Raw genomic sequence first — 24,507 nt, 5'->3', positions numbered from 1 at the left:
ATGATGATGATGGCAATGATTATGATGATGACGATGCTAATGACGTTGGCGAATCTTCCCAATTTTAGATGTTGTCATTGTCATAATCATAAGCATTATCTTTGGTGTCATGATCATCATTTTCATCTAGGTCATCATCAAAAACAATAATGGCATGAATGATGATGATGCATGATTACAACAATGTCGATAGAAATTACATTAATGATGATGATGGGGATGATAAAAATGACAATGACGATGATAATGGTGGTGATGATCATCATCATCGATCATCTGTCAAAAATAGAGTTGTTATTTCTCTTACGTATATCAATGTGTCCTAAACAACCCTTTTCTAGCACTGATCACATTTTTTGGGTTGATGATATTTCTTACAACATCTACAATTATGAACAATTGCAAACAATGTCCATAATGACGATGATGATGGCATGAATGGTGATTATGATGATAATGTAATGATGGCAATAACAATGACAAGGATGATGGTGATGATGATGACAATGATTATGATAATGAGAATGACCTTACAATCTTATGGATTCGTGAACAATTACTAGTTTCAATACCATCTTCTGGATACGTATTATTATCATACTTTTTAAATTTTCTGTCTCTCTTGAGGTATCTTACTATAATGGTGTTGTCAACACTAGAAAGATATCTTGTTGTAATGGTGGTTCTAATGTTAGCACTAGCAAAGTTTAGTAGGGAGGATGCTACTACAAGAGGAATTCCTTCTAAGTGACTATGGCATTCAAAATGAGGCTTTATGGGCTGCTTGGTAACACATGTTCTCATGCTCATATAAAATTAATGTGAAAAGTTGCTTTAATTGGTTCCCATGCATAATTGATATTGATAATGGGGTGGTATAAAATTGTAATGGGCATATCCGTTAGTTAGTTATGATGGGTCAACAACATTGAAACCATCCAAGTGACATTTCACCTTGGAACAATCGTCGCTCGTGCGAAAACACGAAGTTTATGTAAATGAAAGTTGTGATTGTAGTGGAATTAAAACCATCGAGAAATATCAAAGAAGACGCTGCCTACCAGTTTTGAAAGACAACCAAGGCATTGAACAACTATTTGCGTTAGGATGTAGTGAGGGAATCGAAGGAAATTTGGCAGCCCTAAGTTGCCATTACTATTTCCAATCACACATTCAATAGTAACCATAAAAGGTAGCCACATATAAACAGAACCTCGAGGTGTTGACAGTCAGAATCTATTGTAATAGCTTTGACGTATATATAGTTTTGTGTTTAGATGAGAATGAAGTGGGCTTCATCCAGGGTTCGGCTCAATCCTCGTCCATTCCATGCAGTGGTGTTTAATTCGCCAAGCAAGAGAATATTACGTGAGTGTTCAGAGTTAAATCAACAGAAATCAAGGACGTGTGATTGTCAAATTATTGCTCCTCCCTTATGATTGAGCGCTTGATGCGATGGTCATTATCCTTGGGTAATACTTTTATTCCCCATTTTCTATTGAAAAAGTAGCGTTTTTCTGTTCGATTATGATAGGATTGGATGAACGCTGGTTTGGGTGGATGTAGACCCATGTTTTTTTGTGGTGATCTTCAAATGTCTTGAGGATAAGAAAAAAATCCTTGACCAAGGTCCATGGTTTTGGGGATGAGTTGGTCTTCTAGTGAAGCCATGGTTTCCTAACTTCAATCCTCTCACTATGTTGCCGATGACTACTCTAGTATGGGTAAGATTCCCAGTTTTCCCATTCACTTTACCCATCTAGATCTCTTAGAAAAAGTGGGCAATTTTATTGGAAGATTTGTCAAAGTAGACAGGGAAAGACTTTTGAAAGGCATTTTCACCTATGTTTGCATATGTGTTTAGGTAGATCCCAATGAAGTTTTGCGAGATAAAATTGAGCTCAAGTGGATGGGAATTGTGTATTCCCAACCCCTGGACTATGAAAATACAACTTATAGATACACCAATAAATTTCAACCACAAACCTGTAAATTTCATTTTCCTTCACACCATGCATCTAATTTGTATTCTGTATGAGAATTAACAAAGGAATGATGCTCTTTTTCCTATATTTTGACTCCCGGAGAATACTATGATAAACGTGGATAGACATAGGGTCCTGTATGGTCCATTTACATCCCATGGATGGGAAATCATAAGTAAATAAAATAACACCCATTACATAGGCACTCATGTAAAATGGGGGAACAATGTTTTCTAGAATAAAAAAACTACAGTTCTTCCTATAATCTAGGATTTGGATACTTAAATTATTAGATAGAACAGTCCCCCAGTCCATAACATAGCTGCATCAATCAAGGGTACCCACTGGTCTGAAAACTTTTGGGTATTGACATAACCAAATAATCTACATATCATAGTGGCAACATAACAATATGGACCGACAAGAGAAGCTGTAGAATGCATACCCTTATTTTCTCGCTTGTGCTTGCTGGCATCTCTTCTCCATCCTTTGATGACTTTAGATTGATCCTGATTTTCCTTCATGAATTTCTCAATGAAGGCATTATCATATTTCTTCTGAGCTGCCGACAACTGGTACATTCGAGTCGAATCTTTGTTGGTGAAAGAGCCGATGATTGTGTTCCTCTTGGTCATAAAGTTTCTGTCAGCGATGTTTAGATGGTCAACAACACATGTGATCATATCCATGTAAGGAAGGATGTTCAGCTGAGCAACAATTCTGTGGAGGAATGAATTGGCCAGATCACTATATGTAGTATCAGAAACCGGGTATGAATCTTCGGCTATGACTACTCTTTCTGTGACTCTCGGCTCTTCATCTTCGAAAAGTTGATATGTGGCCTCCCAGGTAGATGTTCCGGTGTTTGAGGTGCATGTGGTATCGGTAAATAATGCAAGCAATTCTGCAAACTCAGGGGGAAGAGCAACTGATTGTTGTTGAACAACAGGTTTCTTCATGGGTTTGGTCGACCAAGACATTTTTTTTGAATTATGCTTGTTGGGACTGACTTGTCAAGAGAAACACAAGGGTGAGAGTAACTAACATTCAAAGCGAATAACTTAGCAAATAACCGATTACATAATAATCCAAGACTTTTATGAGCGAAATCTCAAGAAACCGTTAGTAATAATGAATGCGTTTATTCTATCGAAAACCATTAATTCTCCACATTTGGCCATTAATATCGCATCCGCCATATCTCAACTTTTGAAGCCTTGTCACTTTGAAACCTTCGATTGCAATACGTGTTGCAGACTTGACTGCTCCATCATAGCACACCTTAATATAATATCATAGTTGCCATGTCACGCCTTTCATATCACAAGTTTTAAAGACGTGTGTCTGGTCATGGACATTAAAAGTTGCAATGGTTATGGTGTAAATAATTAAATTGAATGGATATGGTGTAAATAAAGTCGCAAGTTAGAGGCTTCGGAAGTTTGGTCATGGACAATAAAACAAAAACTCCACTCGCGAGATCCCAATATGCAACGTGGCAGTTTTATGGGGTCGACCTCTTTATTACTATTTACATATATATGCCGGCTTTTATTATATTTATGCTTTAAACCTTTAAAATTTATTTGGAAAAGGTTTTAATCGCCATTTTTCTTAAAAGACTTTTTAGGATGTTCTAATATATCCTTTCGCATTGAGGCTTTAGAATTAAACCTAAAATTTATCGCTCTTTTTAATTAATTTTTTTTTATCTTAAAACTAATATTTCCTCTCAATTTTTTTTTTTATAATTATATCCTAAATTTTAAAATAATAACCCTTCTCTATTAATTCTTTTATTAATTATATAATAAAATTATTAATTCATACAACACATATTTAACATTTTACTAAAATATTACTTTTACTTACTTCCATATCCCACTACTTCTATGACGTTGCACAAACCTACTTCCATATCCCACTACTTCTATGACGTTGCACCGGTTTGTGCAAATGCTAGTTCTATATACGATGTAGGGTTTCAGGGTCGGCGACAACGCTCTTTAACTTTTTAAAACATTTATATCTTAAAATGGGTTGTTATATCGGATGTAGGGTTTCAGGTCCGCAGATATATCCTTCTCCGAGGGGTTTCAGGAGGGCCTCTTACGCCGCGCGCCCTTTTTAGGTAGACGCATTTGCAAATATTTGCATTGTGCTATTTTTCTTTCCAGGCGGCGGATTGACTTGATCGGTGCACGGACAAAGGTGCATTTTTGGATAACCGATGCGGCTGGTTCAGATCCTCATATGCAATCGGATAGAGGTGAGTATAAGCCTTGATTTCTTTTGTCCCTCTCAACCCATATTCTCTTATCACGATGTCTTTTTTGTTTTGTATTTCCGCTTCACATTTTCCAGAAGAGGTGCTGCTTATATTTGCTTTCACAGACTCACAACAGGCATATTTTTTCAATCTGTGTTTTTTTTGGCGCATTTATTGGCTTACATATCGATTGATATTGATATATTTTCCCTCAATTTTTCTAATCTTTTATTTCATCCGAGTGTAAAGAGATACATTCTGTAAATGCTTTAGGCTTCGAGAAATATCAGAACGAAAATATACATTCTTTGCTAAGCCTGAAGAAGGCATTGATATTGATTGAAGGGTCCTGTAACTTCTCTAAAATTCAGAATTCTTCTTTTGAGGCACTTGGATCATCTTCAGAATATTGACTGTCATAAGAATCCCCATTCGAGGATGCAGAAATATGTTCGTGTAAGATATGACAATCCTTGATTTCACTTCATAACCTTGAACCCTCAGCCAACTGTAGTCCTTCCTTCCTCAAGGTGTCTGCTTCACCATTTAATTCTTTGTAGACATGTTCAAAGCACTCTGAAATAAAAACGGACAGAACGTTTGATTTCATCTTCTACTACTGCCATTCATCCAATTAATTACTAACAACTGATGAATTTAGTAACACTTGTTTAACAGATTCTTCTCCTACAGGAAAGTAGCACAGTCTGAATTTAAAGGCTAATCGAAACTATAATCTGAATGTCGTTTGAGCCTATAAACGGACACAGTTAGAAAACATGCACAGAACATGTAGATCACTGTCGAGAACCCCTGTTAATGCTATTCCATTATCATTGAATAAAAAGCTGCATCACTAACATATCTCAGTGCAAAATGCACCGCCCCCTTCCAAGTAATAGAACTTGTGTTTTGTGGCAACCTGATGAACTTGCCTAGGCTGCACCATGTACTGAAAGTGTTGACTGCAAAATAAATGTTAGGCCTTGTGTTAACTAAGTACATGAGGAAACCTATCAATTCCCTGTATACAGATGTTCATCAAATCTGAATTAGAATCAGCAAAGTACAATGGATTTACTACCACAGGGGAGTAGCCATGGGTTTTCAGTACATCATTTGAAATCTCATCAGAATTTCAATTGCATACACTAGAGTAGCCATGGGTTTGCAGTCCATCATTTGAAATCTTCTAAGAATTTCAATTACATACTCTTTTTGTCCAAGGAACACTTCACCTGCACTTTGCTACACCCCTAGAGCCAGCAAGTAGTGCTTCAAGTCATGACAAATTCTCTTGCCAATTTTGCCCTGCACTAGTTTGTGGATTCCTTTTAACTTCCTGTGAGTGTAAGATTGTCTACATATGGGACTAAAACAAGCAGATTAGAATGATCTACCAAATTGTAAAAATTAGAATCTGCATCTGTCTCAGTGAAACCCAAATCTGAAAGTTACTCATCGATCTTGGAGTGCCATGCAAATGGTGCCTGTTTCAACTCATAAAGGGCCTACTTCAACTTGTAAACATGGGTCTCAAGCCTATTCACCTAAAAGCCTCTTGGTTGGTTTATTCATATAACTCCTTAATCAACCTATTAAGAAATGTTGTCTTTACATAAATTTGATATAAAATCCAATGGAAGATTGTTGTGAAAGACATAGTAAATCTGATAGAGGTATATTTAGTAACAAGAGCAAAAGTCTCCTCATAGTCAACTCCTTTTTAATGGGAGGACCGTCCAGCCACAAACCGAGCTTTGCAGTTTTATATGCTGCTATCTGGTGCATGCTTAACCATGCATGGTTGTTGTAAGAAAAACTAGAGTAAAATAAAGACTTCTCCACTAGTCTAGGCACTATCTCCTACCCATCATTCTTTAGGAGGAGATGTATTCCTCCATCATGGCATTTTGCAGTACTTGCTTCCTTACTGCCGTTACTAGAAGGTTTTGTTTCAATAATGAAAGATATCAGTGCAACATAACTAGGGAAATTTTTAGGAGGGTGGCTTATTTGAAGGGAAGTAGTTGGAGCACCAACTTACTCTGTTGCCTCTTTTAATGTCTAGATTAGCCATCTAGGCTTTCTAGCTGAACTTGAAGGTAAAGAGGCACCCCTTGCACTTCCAAAAGCTTGCTGATCTAAGTATGCGTTTCATGATCTTTTTGATTTCTGCAGATCTGTTTTTGGGATACCAAGCTCTTCTGCCTCCATGGTCACTATTGGAGGTTCTTGAGACTTAGAGGACCATGCATTTTCTTCAAACTTGGTATCTCTGCTCACAACTACTTTATGTTGAGATGGAATGTATATTCTATAAGCTTTTGAGGTTTCACTCTAACCTACAAAAATGCCCTTCAAACTAGAAGGTTCCAACTTGGTCCTTTTCCCATCTGGAATATGAATGTAGATAGGACAACTGAAAAACTCAAAGATGTGTTACTTGAGGCTTCTGAATTCCTCCAGTCTTATCCTTCAAAATTCTGTGAGGATACCTATTCAAAATATAGACAATGATGAGACATGTTTATACACAGAGACACATGAGCAGAACTAGATCATGAATCAAGGCCCCAAACTACTGAGGGTTGTAGGGAACTATCAACATTTTCTTGATTCTTGATTTCATGCAAAAGGTATCAAACTCCTTTGGTTTTTGTGAATTAAGTCTAGTACTTCCTAGAAGAATCATCAATAAAATATTCATAGTAAATGTTACTTGATAAGGAAGTTGAAGAGATGGGCCCACATACATTTGAGTTGATTAGGTCAGAAACCCCTCTTGACCTATGTTTACTGCCAGGAAAACATCCTTTACATGCTGGCCAAGTGCACAACCTTTGCACACTCCTTTCTTCTCAACCTTGAAGATTGGCAATGCCCACACCATGTTTTTCAAGATTGGCAACATTCACTAGTGCAAGTGACCTAGTCTCTTTTGTCAAAGCTCACACATGTTGTCACTATCATACCCTAAAGTTCTTATAGGATTCCCTTGCAATTTAGGATGAGGACTTGTTGATCTTCAAAGTTAGCCCTATATGTAGGATCTATCATCACTAAAATTGGAAAGAGATTTTTAGTTAAGCTAGGTACATACAAAACATCATTAACTTAGTAAGCTTAAGGATATCACTTGATGGATCCCACTCTTGCAACTGGATATGTGGCATCATCACCAAGTTCTACTAAAGGTACTCTTGTTAGAGGTTGTATGTTTGCAGGCTCCACTGTCCACATACCAGTCCACATCAGACATGATGTCAGATGACAGGCATGAGACCATTGAGAAGTGTATCTCGAGATTGGATGAAAGCTCATCCACTTGAGCTGATGCTTTTGTACTCTTTACAAGTTGCTTTCCCTTCCCCTTCTTTTGATGACATTGGAAGCGAAGTGCCCAAACATTTGACACTTTGAGGGACATGGAATCTGTAACAAACCCAGCCCCTAGATGTCCTTTGAGGGACGGGGTCTCAATTTTTTTTTGCAAACCTTTAAGCTTGAATCAGGTTTCCTCTCATATCCTTTTGCGTTAAACGAAAGTATGATTTGGTTTCCATTAGATTTAGCAATCTTAATCTTCACCCCTGTAGATTTCTTATTAGTAATCTAATTTTTCACTTTTAATCTCATGTGCTGATAGGGCTTTCTTTGAACAAGTGCATGTACTAAGTTAGTCTATACCCAAAGTACATGCACTGAAATCATTATTACATAAACATTCCCAGCAGGTTGCATCCATTCAGCCAACATAAAACAAATAAATTATCACTTATAAATATTATGAAAACAGATAAAAATACTTAACTGAATATTAATTGCCTGCAACTGAAGAATGGTGAACCTTTTTTCCACCAACCATAGGCTTAGCTACATCCATCCATGTCCACGGCTAGCCACCCCCTAGCCAGGCCATGATACCACTGGGGAAACTTGGTTTTCTCGAGGAAATTGTTGGGTGTGAAGGCTACTCTCCTTCACATACAGTCAGATGGTAGAAACCCCTCTACCCACTGGGCCTGGGACTTACACGAATTCCACAGATGCCTTCTCAGCTGGATTTTATCAGCACAGGGGAGTCCTTTCACTGCCAGTGTAGTTCCTCAGCACCCTCCCCTCACTGCTTGCTAACTCTCCAAGCTAGCATCAGATTCACAAGCCTTTTTGCCCAGGTCAGGTTCATGCTTTCTTGCCCCATTTCAGCACTCAAATTTGTATCTTAGCAGGCCCAAAAATCTAGTAATGGACCCAGCTCCAATTTGATACCCTTGGGCATGATTTTTAGCAGTCCAAATGAGTTTCATTTTTTGATGCCTGTGAACTTCCAGCTGTGAGCCCACTTGCGATTTTCACTCACTCCGCTCGTGGGCGCTCCCAGAACCTTGTAAACTTTCTTTCAGTACCTCCTGTCTCCTCTGCACACTACCCACACATGGAATAATCATTTCCTCAACCCCCCACGTGCATCCCCCTTCCTTGGCCCAAGAAGACTCACAATTTTTCTTGCTTGTGGCAGATGGATTCATGGGTCAACTTGGGAAATCGAGGTGGGTACTTGCCATACCTTTTGTTGACAGTTCCTTCTATCCAGCTACTTCTCATCCCTTCATAACTGTCAGTGGTTGGCTGCCCCACTACCCAGCTCTCCCTCAATAACTGATTTCTGGGAAGTAATTTCAAATTTAAATTTCTGGCAATTTGGTAGTATGGGACTTTTGGCAAAGGTCAATTACTTGGCAGGAAAGGTAACCTCCTAGTCCCCTCACCGGATTCCACTCGTAGTATCATGGCTAGTACTAGTGCTTCATTCTTTAATCAGTGGTTTGGTGAATATTCATTAACTAACAAAACATACGTACATCATTTATAAGTTGTCTGTTCTAGTTTTAAAAAAGTTGAGGAACATCCATGATGTGATTCACGGTGAGATTGAGACATATTTACAAACTGGGGGGAAATAGGGTATTACAGAATCTAGAAGATACTTCATACTGTAAAATGGCATGGATCCTGGACAATTAATGATCTGGAGGTTGTCTGCTGTGAAATTGGGGCAAATAAACAAGCAAAATGAGTGCTTTATTTTGTTTTTTTTATGTGTCTTTTATAGGCAGATGGCTGAGTTTGAATTGCGAGAAGTGAGAGTCTGACTCACATTTGACCTGCAAGTATGAGTCATACTTGTAAGTCAATGCACAAATATGACATTGGGCCACAAGACAGACTTGGAGAAATTGAATTTGGCTTGGTTTCCTCAAAGAGAAGAGTCAAACTCAGCAGTCCAATTGGACTTGGAAAAATCTGGAAATGCTAGTGAAATGGCAAATTGTCCAAGTAGGCTGCTGCAGGTCTCAGTTGAAACCAGGACAGATGCTGATTTCTCCAAGTCTGTGCATTCTGCTTGGTTTACCGCATATGATATCGAATATACCCAATAAAATAACTATAAACTTGGAAAAAAGAAAAAGAAGAAAAAGACATCTGTTGGAAGACTTTCAATCTAGTATACAAGAGATCTCCTATTTAGAAGAACAACTCTATACTAATAATAATAATCTTATTTTAGATCTTATTTTAGGGTTACAGCCAAGACAGACATGAAATTGTGTATGAGACCCCCTTGTTTGTGTTACAAGTGACCTGCCTCTACGCAGCAATTTGACTGCTAAAATCTACAGAGGTGTGCATACTCTGCCCCCCTCTGGATTTGATCCTGCTTTGTGGTTTACATAAAGATGATAATGAATCCTTGATTTCACTGTTTGACCATGAGCTACCTGTCAAATTTTAGAGTTTTATTTGACTTCCTGTAGCTTACTGAGGGCCAATATACAGCCCAACAAATCCAAGGAAGCTACCCAACAGCTCTTTAAACCCATTGCTTAGTACAAAGATTTTCTTAATTATCGAGAGGCCCTGTACAGGGTTGTACGCTCCAATGTGGGGGTATCTCTCGCTTGGGAGTGTGGTCATTGGATGGTTAAATGAATTAATCATTCTTGCTCGGCATTTCTTTAAATCATTGGTTTATTTTTCTTTCCTCTCATTGATTTTGGTGTCCTTTTAAGATTTCGGCTTCATCTCAAGTATTCTTGGTGAATGGTGTTTGAACTAGTGCGTGTGGCATTGTGTAGTTCTTTGTATTCTTGCCACCGGATGAAACTGACCCTTGTATGTGTGAACCTTTGTCCATCTATTGTATGCTAATGAGTGGCATTGGAATGGATTAGAATTCGGTTATGAACAGAGAGAACTTGGGATTGTAATTATCTTCAAGCCAATAAGTGGTCATTGAGCTGATCTACTCTTGCATTCTATCTTGCATTCTAGCCTTCCATTATAGATCTATCCAACAACAGGCAACTAGAGGTAGTTTATTACTGTATCCTTATATTAGTCTTGCAATTACTTAAAGGGATTGTGGTAGATTGTAAATTTTTTGGAAACTCGTGTCGGTGAAATGGATAGACTATAAGCTTGTCATTTATGGTATCAGAGCCCAAGTTCGAATATACTTGGTTGGACCTGTAGGTAAGCACCTGCAATGACTATAGAAGAAGTGGACAAGAATTGTTGCTAGGGCTATGGAGAAGCAGAGCACTGACAATGATAGGGGTCCTCATGAAGAAGTTGAAGAAGAAAGTCCTAGGGATAGGTTGGATCGGCTAAAGTAGAACATTGCCATGATAATGTTGATGGTAACACAACTGTTGGCAGGAAAGGGTATGGAAACAATTTAGAGTATTGTTAGGGAAATAAGCTCGGTGTAGTTATTTGATCCTCACCTAAATCTGTTTTAAATCTGATACAGTGAGAGTTATTGAGATAGAGAACACGTATGGCTTCCCTTTTTTGGGGGGTACCTTGACTAGCTCCAACAAAGTAATCCCCATGTTCCAGATTTGTCCATAGGAGCACGAATCAACTTTTTCTGTGTTGGGGTTGATGAAAAAGCTTTGAAGTTTGAGAAGATTGACTGACCTTGGAAGGCACATTGAAAGAGTTATATACCTGTCTTCAAAGATTTCAACATTTCTATCTTTCTAGATTCCCCATGATACTATTAGAGGAAGGCCTTTGAGGACTGAGTTTTGCTACCACTTTTTAGAGCACTCTTCAGCATAACCTCCTTGTCCACAGTCCTTTATCCTTGTCAAACCATCCAGATTTCCTTTATTAAGGACAGAATATCAGTAAGTGGTCTATGTTCTTTTCAACTCTTTTACACATGATACATTTGCTTGGACTTGATCCATTTCTTCTCTTAAGAACTTCCTATGTGGGTGCTCTATTTAAGATTGCCAACTGCATGTAAATAATGAACTTTTGAAAGGTTCTTATCCAGATGCGCTTCCACCATGAGAGTGTGCATTCTGGTCTGTCCAGGGTACACGATTCTTATCCTAACTTTGGAGTGTAAATCCCCAAGGCTGGATTTTAGACCAGACATGTTCATCATCAGAGTCTTTTATATAGGCATGGCACACTTTTGATTTGTTTATAAATCCTTTTGATTGAATATTTTCTTGGCCTTTGATTCATCTCTCTGTTCAGCGCTATTCCAATACTGCTGGCAAATGGAGGAGTTTCCTGGTCCAGCTGCCTGGTCTAGATTGAAGAGAGTTTATCACTGCTTCTGGCAGCTTGTACTCAGCTCCACTGCTTATCCATGGGTCTATACTGATCTTCGCCTTAGCCTCATTGCAAACCTTCCATGCCAGCAATCTGCCTATTAAAGGGAATGTTATAGTCAGTACTTTCAATAATATGGATGCATTGTTGATTGACTTGTTTGGGTTTCCAATCCAGTCTTCTGCTGAATTGGGCTCAATATATCTCTGAATGTGAATCTGATTCCAGAGGTCCTCTTTTGATATTAGTCTCCACATACACTTGGCTTTTAGGGCTTTCCCGAAGGAATGATATTCGATATGTAATGCATGTGGGCTTTTTTGTATACCTTTGTTTTCTTAGCAAAATATAGTCTTATATTATAAAAAACAGATCAAGTACTGTAATTGCTTTCTCTTTGCATCCATGCTAGAAGAGCCAACATATCAGATTGGGCATCATATTTGGAATGTCTCATGTCATTCTAAGGACAAAATCCACAACAGTGATAAGATTCAATGTTTGCTTTTATTTTTATTGTGCTCTTTCCAGCTTTGTGGCTGGAATGTGTTGTAGGTCCAATTGAATCTGTATTGAGTTCAACCTGATTGTACAATGTATTTTTCTAACTTTCTACAAACGTGTTGCTTATATCTAGTATAAGCAGATGGGGGATAGACTCATGGAGTACTAGGCTTGTGCAGTTACATCCTGTAATTAATCTATTAAGATTGGTTCTGGTCTCCTTAAGTCCATATCCAGATGGGTCATGAGGGGAATGCAGAAGTTGATTTTGTATTCTTATCGGCACTGGGTCATAGATCCCACAATCCTTCATTTAATGTCTAGTTTTTGTCAATAATTAGGTTCTGTTCTTTAGATACTCCAATCTTTAGTTTTAACTTTTAATGTTTAGTGTTCTTTTATGGTGATTATTTTTTAGTATTTAGATCCTGTAATGATCCTTCTACTATGATTGGTTCTTTTTAAATTCTTTTCTAAATCCTTGATGTCAAAGGAACACAATTTCGTTATCGAGTCAGGCAAGTCTTTGTTCATTGGAATTAAAAACATTTTACGGAAATGAGAGTGCTACCAGGAAAAAATTTAGATAATACAGTTCTGTAGTTTGATGCTACAACAAATTTTGTTTGTGCTGTCACTGCCTTGTTTGGTTATTGGTATCAATTCTACTTTGGTACTGCATTTAGATACTTCAAGCTACATCATTTCCACATAAGATTGATAGGAATTCGACTATGTAGTGATTATAAAAAACACTGCTGCTTATCTATCCTATTTCAGTACTACCACACGACTTGCAATTGTGCTAAACATAAAATACGAAATAGTTAAAATTTTGATCCATTTTTTGCTTTTGTAAGAAAGCAATAGTTTATTTTAACCAGTGTTCCATGAGGATGTGTCCCCTATGGTGGGGTGCACGTATCCACGCTTCCCACACACCTAGGATGGGAAGATGCCCAGGGACACGTTTCCCCACGCCCCCTTTTAGGGAGACACAGGGAGACGCAGGGGGAAACGTTTCCCTACCGTGGGGATGTGTTTCCCCAAAAGGGGTGCTTCTGGGCAGCTCCCCTAAAAAAGGGCTAGGTGCTCCCCCTTAATTTTGCTTGAAACAATAATTTATGAGTGGGAAAGCTCAACATTCAACCCTAGGGCCCTATTAATTGACTTAGGATGTTTGAGAGTGGTTCTGACCTCATTTTATTTCATATGGAGAAAGTAAATTTCAGATTCCACTCAAAATGCATCAGACATAACAATTTTTAGGATTTCAGGAATGAGCGAATTGCGATGTTTCCATTGGGCTCTATTATATATAAGGGTTTGGAACTACCATTTAATCAAGAGCACCAAGCCCAAAAGCCCCCTTTTGAGGGGGGCCATGTTCTGCTTAATTTTTTTTCTAGTAACTGTTGTAATATAGAAATTAAAAAAAATTATAAAACAACCATAAAAAAAAATTAAAATTAAAAAGAACAACACATAACAAATATCAAAACCTAAACTAATTTGCAATCTCTATGATCCGGATTTAAGCAGGAACGCAATAGATTACAGAGATAACCATAAATACAGAGATACAATAACCATAAACACAGAGATGCAGTGGAAATAATGCTTCATTTCATTAATGGAAAATACTGAAATATGCTTACAAACGGTAATGGAAATAAACCAGCTAGGGCGATGGTAGCTTATCTCTGAGAAGAGATGTGCGGCTACATGCCTCTGAACTGTTCCGAACTATGTTACAATGAGGCTCGAAGGCCTATTTATTGTTGAGAAACAATGAAAAACCCTTCACATCCCGAAACCTAACCCTAGAAGATAAAACGCCAAATTGTGGGCCCCATTTGGGTAAATTGGTACATCAATTTCCCGGGGTTGTAACTTTGGCATACGATCTCCGTTTGACGCGTACGATAGCTCGTTAGAAAGATCTATCCGAGTACTACCAGAATCCCAAAAAAACGTCGTTTAGGGCCTCAAAACGGCTCCGGAAGTTCAGGACCCGAAAAACTGCTAAAAATAGTAAACTGTGCTACAATTTAGGAAACTGAAAAGACTGAAAGAGACAGTTGTGGGGGTCCAAATGGGTTGGTGGGTGGCCACCAACATCCACCTGGATCATTCCTCCCCCCTTAGGAAGCAATGGTCCCCATTGCGTTGAGTTCCTCCCTGAGATGAGGAAGCTTCTGCTGAGTTGGTTCTCTGGTGAGCTGTTCTGCAATCTCTGATGTGTCCAGAAATGGTGGAAAGCATGGTCGATGATGGTCCACATTGAATACTCGGTGCAAGTGAAGGAATGGAGGAATGATGTGCTTCAAAGCATTGTTGCCCATAGCCTTGGTACTGCTGTGAGGACCATGTCGGAGTGGTCGGAGCTTCTGATGGGCTCTTGTAAGGCGTTCTTTCTGCAGATGTAACCAAACTTTGTTGCCCACCTGAAACTTATGTGGTACCCCTGTGGGTGAGGAGAAGTTGTTCCTGTGTTCTGTCATGACCGTATCCCTTTGTTGCTGCTGCTGTGTGTAGGAACCCTTTGCAGGGGTCATGGATGTAGCAATGATCTTCCCCTTATTTTGGGAGCGAACCAGACAGATGAATTTCCTGGTCTGTGATATGAGCTTGCTGCCTTTCTTGGTAGTGATCAAGGATGTGGCAGTAAGTGGGGCTACCTCTAGTATCCTGTATAATGAATTATTCAAATAAATAATGACAGCACGAGGCCTTGACTCATACACAGCATGTCGCCTCCATAAGTATGGCTGGCCTAATAGTACATCACAAACATCCAGAGGTGTAACATCACACAATACCTCGTCTGTGAAGGGTTTGATGCTGTAGGGAAGGCGGCACTGCTGGCGAACTTTGAGATCTCGTCCTTCATGAAGCCACCCGATACTGTACGGCTGTGGGTGTGGTGTAGTCAGTAGGCCCAACCGCTTCACGACCTCTGCTGAAACGAGGTTCTTTTGGCTGCCACTGTCGACAATGAATTGCAGCGGCGAACCCTTCACCCACATCTGTGAGTGGAAAAGACGCTCCCCTTCCTCTGGATTTTCGGGCTCATCTTTCTGGATCTTGGCGGTGGCAACAGTGGCGCTGGGATCCGCATCAATGATCTGCTTCCCTTTGCCATTCCCCTTGTCGGGTTCTGGCTCAGGGTTGGAACATGCATCTGATTCGGAAGCCTTCAACTCGGCCACCAACGACTGCTTGGTCCGACACTCACTTGTGTTATGAGTGGGACTCTTGTGGAACTCACACCACTTTCCTGTGTCCTTCTTCGGCTTCGTGGTGTTGTTCTTTTCTTGCGACTTCAGCGGGTTGTCTTGGGCTGCCCCGCCTTGGCTTTGTCCTTTGGGCTTCGGATTTGCAGATCCAAAGTCTCGCTTCTTCTGTTTGAACTTTTGCTCGATTTTGACAGCGTATCGGTACGCTGTGCCGAGTGAGGAGATGTTCAAGAACACCATCTCTTCCTGGATGTATCTATGTAGGCAGCCACGGTATTTGAGTACCAGATGCAGCTCAGAATCTTTGATACCCAACTGTGTGCGAAGGGTATGAAAAATGTTTGTGAACTCCGGCACATCTTGGTCTCGTCCCTGCCGCAGTGTGGTCCATTTGATGTATTTGTCCTCATAGCTTCCGATAGGGTAGTACTGCTCCTTGATGGCATCCCGGAAGTCATTCCAAGTGGGTGCGGATGAAAATAGTGAGCCTGTACTTTCATCCTTCTGCTCGCAGTAGGTTTCCCACCAGTCCTTGACGTGGGGGGCTGCTTTGAGAAGAGCGAAAACAATCTTTTCCCGACTTGAAAATTCATGAACAGAAAAATACCCATCTAGCAGATTTAACCATTTATCTACCGCATCTGCGTCTATTCGACCCTCAAAGATGGGGATTTCAAAATTAACTTGTACCTTAAACGGCGTGGCGTTTCCAGAGTCGCTGTTGGAAGCCGATGCGTCGCCTCTGGGTAGCCGCTGAAGGATCTGCGCAAAGCTATCCATCATCGCGTTCCTTTGCCACTCGAGCGCTTCTTCGAGCAAGATTTTGATAGGATCTCCTGCCCCCTCGTCTTTCTTCTCATCCGCCATGGGAGGCCGTCGGGATTTGCGAGGCTGGTCTTGTAAAGGTTCGACCAGTTCAAGCCCTAACTCCTTATATCTCGACCTCGTTGGGGACATGCAAAGAAAAACAGAGAAAAAGCAGACCGCTCTGATACCACTGATCCGGATTTAAGCAGGAACGCAATAGATTACAGAGATAACCATAAATACAGAGATACAATAACCATAAACACAGAGATGCAGCGGAAATAATGCTTCATTTCATTAATGGAAAATACTGAAATATGCTTACAAACGGTAATGGAAATAAACCAACTAGGGCAATGGTAGCTTATCTCTGAGAAGAGATGTGCGGCTACATGCCTCTGAACTATTCCGAACTGTGTTACAATGAGGCTCGAAGGCCTATTTATTGTTGAGAAACAATGAAAAACCCTTCACATCCCGAAACCTAACCCTAGAAGATGAAACGCCAAATTGTGGGCCCCGTTTGGGTAAATTGGTACATCAATTTCCCGGGGTCGTAACTTTGGCATACGATCTCCGTTTGACGCGTACGATAGCTCGTTAGAAAGATCTATCCGAGTACTACCACTTTGGGAGGACCCATGTTGCCCCAGAATCCCAAAAAAACGTCGTTTAGGGCCTCAAAACGGCTCCGGAAGTTCAGGACCCGAAAAACTGCTAAAAATAGTAAACTGTGCTACAATTTAGGAAACTGAAAAGACTGAAAGAGACAGTTGTGGGGGTCCAAATGGGTTGGTGGGTGGCCACCAACATCCACCTGGATCACTCTAACTCACTCATTCGAGTTACCAAGCTTATGTCTACTCAGCTTGCTGCGCAGCACTATTTGACTTACCAGTTAACTGTTGCACCTCCTCCTCCATGGCACTCCTAAAATGCTCATTGGCCATTTTTAATTGTCAGTTTTAACTTTCGAGTCTTGACTTTAGATATGGATGACCTTAGACTGATTCTTTGACTTTCACTCTTTACTTTTTTTGAGTTTGAGTTATATCAATTTACTATTCCAATCTTCAGGCCTAAGTATCTACTATAGTCTATTTTGGTTAGTACTAATTAGATTCTAGAATCACGAATTTAAATTTTAAATCAATTTAGAATCTAGAATGATGAATGATGAATTTAATTTTTAAATCAATTTAGATTCTAGAATGTTGAATAATGAATGATGAATATGGATCAATCTAGTTCATTATTGAATCTCGTGGTGTATGAATGAATGATGTATGTATTAGTATGAATGATGAGTATGGATCAGTGTATTTCATTATTTAATTCAATCATGTACGGATCAATGTATTTATGCTTTCATTATTGAATATATATATATATATATATATATATATATATATATATATATATATATATATAAAAAAAATTATATACCCCCATATCCCCCTGCCCCCTAATTTTACCTAAAATTTGAGGGTACTCTCACACGCCCCCCCTGTGCATCACCCCAGACATGCATCTCCCTATCCCGGAGTCTTGGTGGAACATTAGTTTTAACTTGCCAACATAGAAGGGTTGAAAATATAGTATGACTTCATATTGAAATATGACCATGCCCTTCAAATTTGATGCCAGGTTGAAGAAGTATTTTAGGAAAAGTATTTTGAAGTGTGTTCTAGTGTTTGCCTTTTAGAAAATGTTAATCTTTTTTCAAGCTTTCTTTTCAGTTCTTATAACTGATTTGTTTGTTTTACTTTAGTGGTTTATTTATAATAGTTAAAAAGGCTTACGAGATTTAATGGAAACCTTTTATACCCACACCAAATATGCCAAAAAGACCTTAGACGTGTGAATGCCAATTTTGATGCACCGTTCATATTGTGCAGTTGTGATGTTTTTTGTTAACGATTGTGCTGAATAGCTTTGTGTCGAATGATGCAGGTACCTTCAAGACAATTTATACCACATACGGGAATCACATGAGATGGATCTAGATTTGAAGATAGAATTCTTCAAACATGTTAACTAATGCATTCAACTGTCCAATGTTCTTAGGTAGCGGTCTTGTAAGATTTCTTCTGACAATATCTGGTAACAAGAGTATTATTGTAATTATTAAAATGTTATAAATAAGATATATGAAATAAAAATTCAGGTATTGAATTTTTCATTAAACATGATTTAGAATGTATTAATACTTATAAGTATCTTAGACATGTATTTGTGTGAAAATAAATTGAATTGGTTTATGTTTAAGGACAAGGCATCCAAGGCGAGGTTAACCAAGACAAAAGTCACTCATCGTAGTGGCCAGAAAGGTTTAAAAGCACTGATAACAACCTTTGTAAGTATATTAAACATGTGATATTTTTTTAATAAATTTTGTACTAGAAGAAAGTCATTGTTATCTAATTTCTCCCTATTTACTGATTGATAGGAACTAAAATATGGAAGACCTCCAAATCATTTGGAAAAGGAGGTGCTGCAGCAAAAGAGATGGGTTGAATTTGTTGTTTGGATGGACTCTATGGTATGTAATCTTAGTTGGATTTCCAATATGCTTTTAAACCATATTTTCATTTTATTTTTTAGTACTATTAGATATTATATCTTACCTCATTTTATGGTTAACATTGTATAACAAAAACATGTGTTGTGTTATGTAATTAATACTAACATGTAATATTGATTTTTTTTGTCAGAATGCTATAGGTAATGATTGCCAAGACGATGATCAAAATTATGTTCAACATATATCAGGAGATGATGAGGATGAGGATGAGGATGATGGTGGTGAAGGAGGAGATGATGATGATAGTTGCGGTGTTGGTGATGATGTGGATCAGAGTAATGAGGATGGTCAAGATGATCATGAGGATGATCTTGGTGGTGGTAGCTAGGCATGCACATGCATTGTTTTTTATGAAGAAATTATTGTGTAGAATGACATTGTTATGTTTAGATGGGTGTTGTGAATTTACCCTATATCAATGAGACATTTTGATTTTGTAATCATACAATGAGTTTGATTTATGTATGTTGTTAATTTATCGTAGAATAACGATATTCATGAAATATTTTGATTTGTTAATCATATTTGAATTTTACTTGTTTTGATTAAAAATAATAGTGATTTTATTAGTATTATGTTGCTATTTTATACATGTTTTGAAAATTGTTAATGACACATTGTTATTTTTTTGGATGGATGTTGTCAATTTCTCTTAAATTTCTTTACAAATGATTTTGAATTGTGATATCTGCTTTAATGATATTTAGAAACTATCATATATTTCACTATGAATCTATAAAGGGGGTCATATATGTAAAGAAAAATATACTCTATATAAGAAGTCAAATGCGGATGTAACCATGGATGCAAAATTGAAAGTAAAATTGGATGTTAAACTAGGAATTAATACAAAATGCAAACAATTGACATACAAAGTGTTTTAAATTAGAAGTGAAACATTGTGCAATAGTTGACACAAAGAAGGGAACAAAACATGGCATACAAAAGGATATCAAATTGGGCAAAAACAAGGACACATAAATGGGCACCAAATTAGATGCAAAAAAAGACAACAACTAGATGTAAAATAAGATGCAAAGTTGAGCGTTAAAAAGAAGCAAAAAACGTTACAAATTAATATGCCAAATGATGATGCAAATAATGGTGTAAATTTGGGATGCAAACTTGGGTGCAAAAAAGGAAAAAAAAAAGATGTAAGAAAAGACATAAAACAAGATGCAAAATGGGGCTGAAAAAAGGTGAAACCAAGGATGCCATATTGGATGTAAAAAATGATTCCTAATCACATGCAAATTTAGGCTCGAACTCAGACGCAAAATTATATGCAAATGTGGACACAAAATGAGGCAAAAAAATATGCAAATTTGGATGGTGAAAACGATGTAAAACTAGACACCAAAAAAATGCAAAATTGGATGAAAAAGTTTGTGTAAATAATGGTGCAACATTGGACACAAGTAGACACAAAAAAATGGTGCAAAAAGGGGCATAAAATAGCTTAAAATTGGATGCAAAACTTGGTGCAAAAACAAATACAAAAGTAGACGTAAAAAATGGCTCTAAATTGAATGTATCATTAGACACAAAATAAGATGCAAAGGTGGACACAACACATGACTCAACATAAGATGCAAATATAAATGCAAATTTGGATGCTCAAAATGATGTAACATTAGATGCAAGAGATGGTGTTAAAAATGATGCAAAATTGGATGAAACAAATGACGCAAAATATGGTGCAAAATGAGATGGGAAAAATGGAGACAAATCAAACGTAAATGTGGATGTAAAAAATGGTCCAAAAAAAGATGCAAAAATGGGCACAAAAATGGATGCAAAATTTGGTGCTAAATCAAATTCAACACATGGTGCAAAGATAGGCACCAAAGCTGGTGCAAAAATAGAAGCAAAAACTAGTGTAAGACTAGATACAAAACCTGGCGTAAGATTAGATGCAAAAACTGACACAAAATGGATACATAAAAAGACGTTAAATTGGATTCAAAATACAGTGTAAACTTGATGCAAATGATGGTGCAAAAATGGAAGCAAAGAATGACACAAAATAGGAAGCAAAAGAGAATGAAAAATAGATGCAAAAAATGACACAAAACTAGAAGCAAAACCTGTCATAAAATAAGATGCAAATCTTGGTTCAAAAGTTGACGCAAAAAATGATGCATAGTTTGGTGTAAAAAATGATGCAAAATCTAGCGTGAAAAAGGATGCAAAATCAGGTGCAAAAAAGGACGCTTTAAAAATTGTACAATAGAGCCAGATTTAGCGCCAGGTTGCTCATCACAATTACAAAAAAAATGCACTAAAATCTGGCGCAAATCGCTGGTTTTGTTGTAGTGTTTGCTGCTTTCCTCCCTATTGAAAGACCTGTTTCACACTTGTCAATGTGTGCAAAGGTGCTGCTATAACAGAAAAATTGGCAATGAATCTTCGCCAATACTGGACTGCACCTAAAAAGCTACGGACTTCTGATACATTAGTAGGCTTAGGCCATTTTACAATTGCTTCAACTTTTGAAGGATCTATTTGCAACTGACCATGACCAACAATATGACCTAGGTAAACCAACGAGGTTTTCCCGAACTCACACTTTGACAACTTTACATAGAGTTTTTCTTTTTTCAATACATCAAGCACTTTCTTTACATGGCATACATGTTCATTCCAACTCTTACTAAAAACAAGAATATCATCTAAATATACAAGAACAAACTCATCAATAAAAGGCCTAAAGAGATCATTCATGATCCTCATGAATGTAGCTGGAGTGTTGCAAAGTCCGAACGGCATCACCATCCACTCGAGCAACCCTTGTTTCGTTTTGAAGGCGGTCTTCCACACATCTTGTTCTGCAATCCGCACCTGGTGATAACCACTACGCAAATCCAACTTGGTGAAATAGATAGCATTCTTTAACTGATCTAATAAATCATCTATACGTGGAAGAGGGTAGCGGTTTTTCACTGTGATCTTACTCAATGCTCGATAATCAATGCACATCCTCCATGTGACATCTTTCTTTGGCACCAAGACGATCGGAGAGCCACATGGAGAAGTGCTCAGCCTGATGACCCCTTGATCCAGAAATTCCTGCACCTGCTTTTTGATTTCCTCCATCTCAATGGATGAAATCTTATACATGCCAATATTTGGTAAAGGAGCGTCATGCTACAAATGAATCTCATGTTGGATTCCCCTTTTTGGAGGCAATCCCTTGGGTTCCTGAAATATCTCATCAAAGTTAGAAATTAATTTACATAATTCCTTTTTATGTTCAGGATCGCAACCTTGAAAAGTATCAGTTAATTTTGCATCTTTCCCCTTACGACCATAAGCATGCAACCCTTACTAGAGTTCACCAATCTCTTCATTTGTCCTGCACTTACAAGGCTGGCATTGATTTTATTCTAATGAGCCCTTACAATATATTCTACCCCATCTTTGGTGATTTGGTATTTGTTCTCATGACGAAAGAAAATGGCTTTTCGATCATATAAGTATGGACTCCCTAATACCATGCCACATATATCCAATGGTATTACATCTAGCACTACTTCATCCACTAGCTTAGAAGCAATTACAAATTTCACATTACACTGTTTAGTTACATTTAATTTTGCTTTATCATGTATCCATCCTAGTGGGTAAGGTTTTGGATGTGGTTTTGTTTCCAAGCCAAGTTTCTTTACCAAGGATTCTGCAATTAAGTTTGCTTGAGATCCAGTATCAAATAGAGTCTCTACTTTAGTATGATTCACCACAACTCTAATATGAAATAACTCAATTTTCTTTCGTTCATTAGGAAGGGACTCATTTACTGAACTAGTACCTTCATGTGAATCAAAATTAACATGCGGTGTAAGAGTAACTTTTGTTCCTGCTGCTATGATCAATGCTTCATCTCTTGAGTCAGAACCAAGGTCTTGCTGCACAACTACTACCGTCTTCTGTTTTCCCTTTCCTCCAAACTTCTTCGGTCGCTTTTCTGGATGCATTTTCCAACAGTGATCATCATCATGACCTTCCTTTTTGCAGTGGCTGCAATAAGGCTTCTCTCCTTCTTCTTTCTTGGATGATGCTGTCTTCTTCTCCTTTCCTTTCCACTTGGATTTTGATTTGCCATTAGGAGGTTTGGAAGGTGGTTTCTTTGAATGATCATCTCTGTCATGTTTGCCCCTGTTCTCAATGTGAATGGCCTTTACACTGGCCGCATCAATGGTGGTTGGTTCAAACAACAACAATGAATGCCTAATATAACTATGTAATGATCCAATGTATTTAGTCACAATTTCAGGTGTATCAAGTGCAATACCCAAATTAAGTGCTTGCTTCCTAAATTCTTTTGTAAAACTCTAAACATCCTGACCTTTGCCTTGCCTTAAATACTGCCAGTTCATTAAAGCTTTTTGCATGTAACCCAATGGATAAAATTGTGCTTTTAATGCAGAAATGAAATTAGGCCAAGAGGAATAAAGATTACCCACATCCTTACTGCTTTGTACTTTGCTCTCCCACCAAACGAGAGCAGTGTTGGTTAATCGCAAAGAGGCCAACTGAATCTTTGCTTCATCCTCCACGATTTGCTGAATCATGCAGTAGATCTCAATCTGCCTAATCCAATTATTAAGCTTTTCTACATTGCTTTCACCATTGTACATGGGGAGATCAAATTTAACATCTAATTTAAAAAAGGGCTTTTTAGATGCATCTTTGGAATTTTGATTATTATGATGGTGAGAAGAAAAAGAACTTTCACTTGTAGAAGGAGAAGGAGGTGGATCTCCTCCATCACCTCCATGTACTGAACCTTGTCCTTCTGGAGCTTTCCCCTCTGCATTTTCCTGCTTTTCGAGCTTTGAGAATAACTTCTCAACACGATCTGCCATCATATAGAAGGTCTTGCGGAAATTGAGCTCCTCCTCATACCGAGCCTCTTCATCTGCGATGTTTCTCCTTCGATGTGCACGCCCTGCCTCGGGATCGAAAAACTGTAATTCCCCTTCGCCTCTTCGGAGCCTATTTCTCGTTAGCATACAAACATGCAATTCACATCTAAAAACACGTGCTCTGATACCACTTGATCCAGGTTATCTTTTGTTTATAGATGCATGAAAAGAATTACATAAACAGTTTGTAGCTTAACCAAAGAGAAACTTAAATGTGCACATGTGAGAAGAAGAAGAAGAAACACATAAGCATGACAAGAAGACAAGAATCTCGATAACGGAGTTTGTCCCTCTTGGACTACGTCTCCAGGCCCTGCTCGATCAATGGGGAGACCTTCAATCATTAAAGAAATATGGCATCAAAGAAGTACATTCATCAATTTACAAAATGGAGCATTATACCTCCATGCTGAAAAGTGTCTGAAAGTTGGAGAGCTCTGTTGCAGAAACTGACACTGCCAATGGATTCCCATCGCCCAGAGGTGCAAAATCCATATAAAACTCGTCCAATTCTGAGACTAGACCAAAATCACCCTCTTTCAAAAATTTTACGCAG

The 24,507-nt window shown here is 38.3% G+C and overlaps 1 protein-coding gene across 2 annotated transcripts; it reads left to right on the top strand.

Annotated features, from left to right (window-relative positions):
- Positions 1 to 4,020: 4,020 nt before the first annotated feature.
- On the top strand, positions 4,021 to 19,510 carry LOC149260668 (uncharacterized). Of its 2 annotated transcripts, XM_089380441.1 has the most exons (5): positions 4,021 to 4,254; positions 18,396 to 18,520; positions 18,712 to 18,798; positions 18,892 to 18,984; positions 19,157 to 19,501. In XM_089380441.1, exons 2-5 carry the CDS (start codon positions 18,473 to 18,475, stop codon positions 19,352 to 19,354), a joined length of 426 nt encoding a protein of 141 aa, XP_089236567.1. In that variant the 5' UTR covers positions 4,021 to 4,254; positions 18,396 to 18,472; the 3' UTR covers positions 19,355 to 19,501. The 2 variants fall into 2 exon arrangements, with proteins under 2 accessions (XP_089236567.1, XP_089236569.1); XM_089380443.1 differs by lacking the exon at positions 18,396 to 18,520 and having other exon boundaries at positions 19,157 to 19,510.
- Positions 19,511 to 24,507: the final 4,997 nt, after the last annotated feature.

Source organism: Pinus tabuliformis, chromosome 6, assembly GCF_031772625.1.
Source record: "Pinus tabuliformis cultivar Carrire ecotype Pingquan chromosome 6, CPIR1, whole genome shotgun sequence".
NCBI lineage: Eukaryota > Viridiplantae > Streptophyta > Pinopsida > Pinales > Pinaceae > Pinus > Pinus tabuliformis.
This window is presented reverse-complemented; position numbering and strand designations above follow the sequence as displayed.

Bases quoted from the DNA above. Each gene is read 5' to 3' on its own strand.
- LOC149260668 (XM_089380441.1), top strand. From the start codon at position 18,473: ATGTTAACTAATGCATTCAACTGTCCAATGTTCTTAGGTAGCGGTCTT. The intron at 18,521-18,711 runs GTAAGATTTCTT...TTTATGTTTAAG, and splicing joins TGTTCTTAGGTAGCGGTCTT to GACAAGGCATCCAAGGCGAG. The intron at 18,985-19,156 runs GTATGTAATCTT...TTTTTTTGTCAG, and splicing joins TTGTTTGGATGGACTCTATG to AATGCTATAGGTAATGATTG.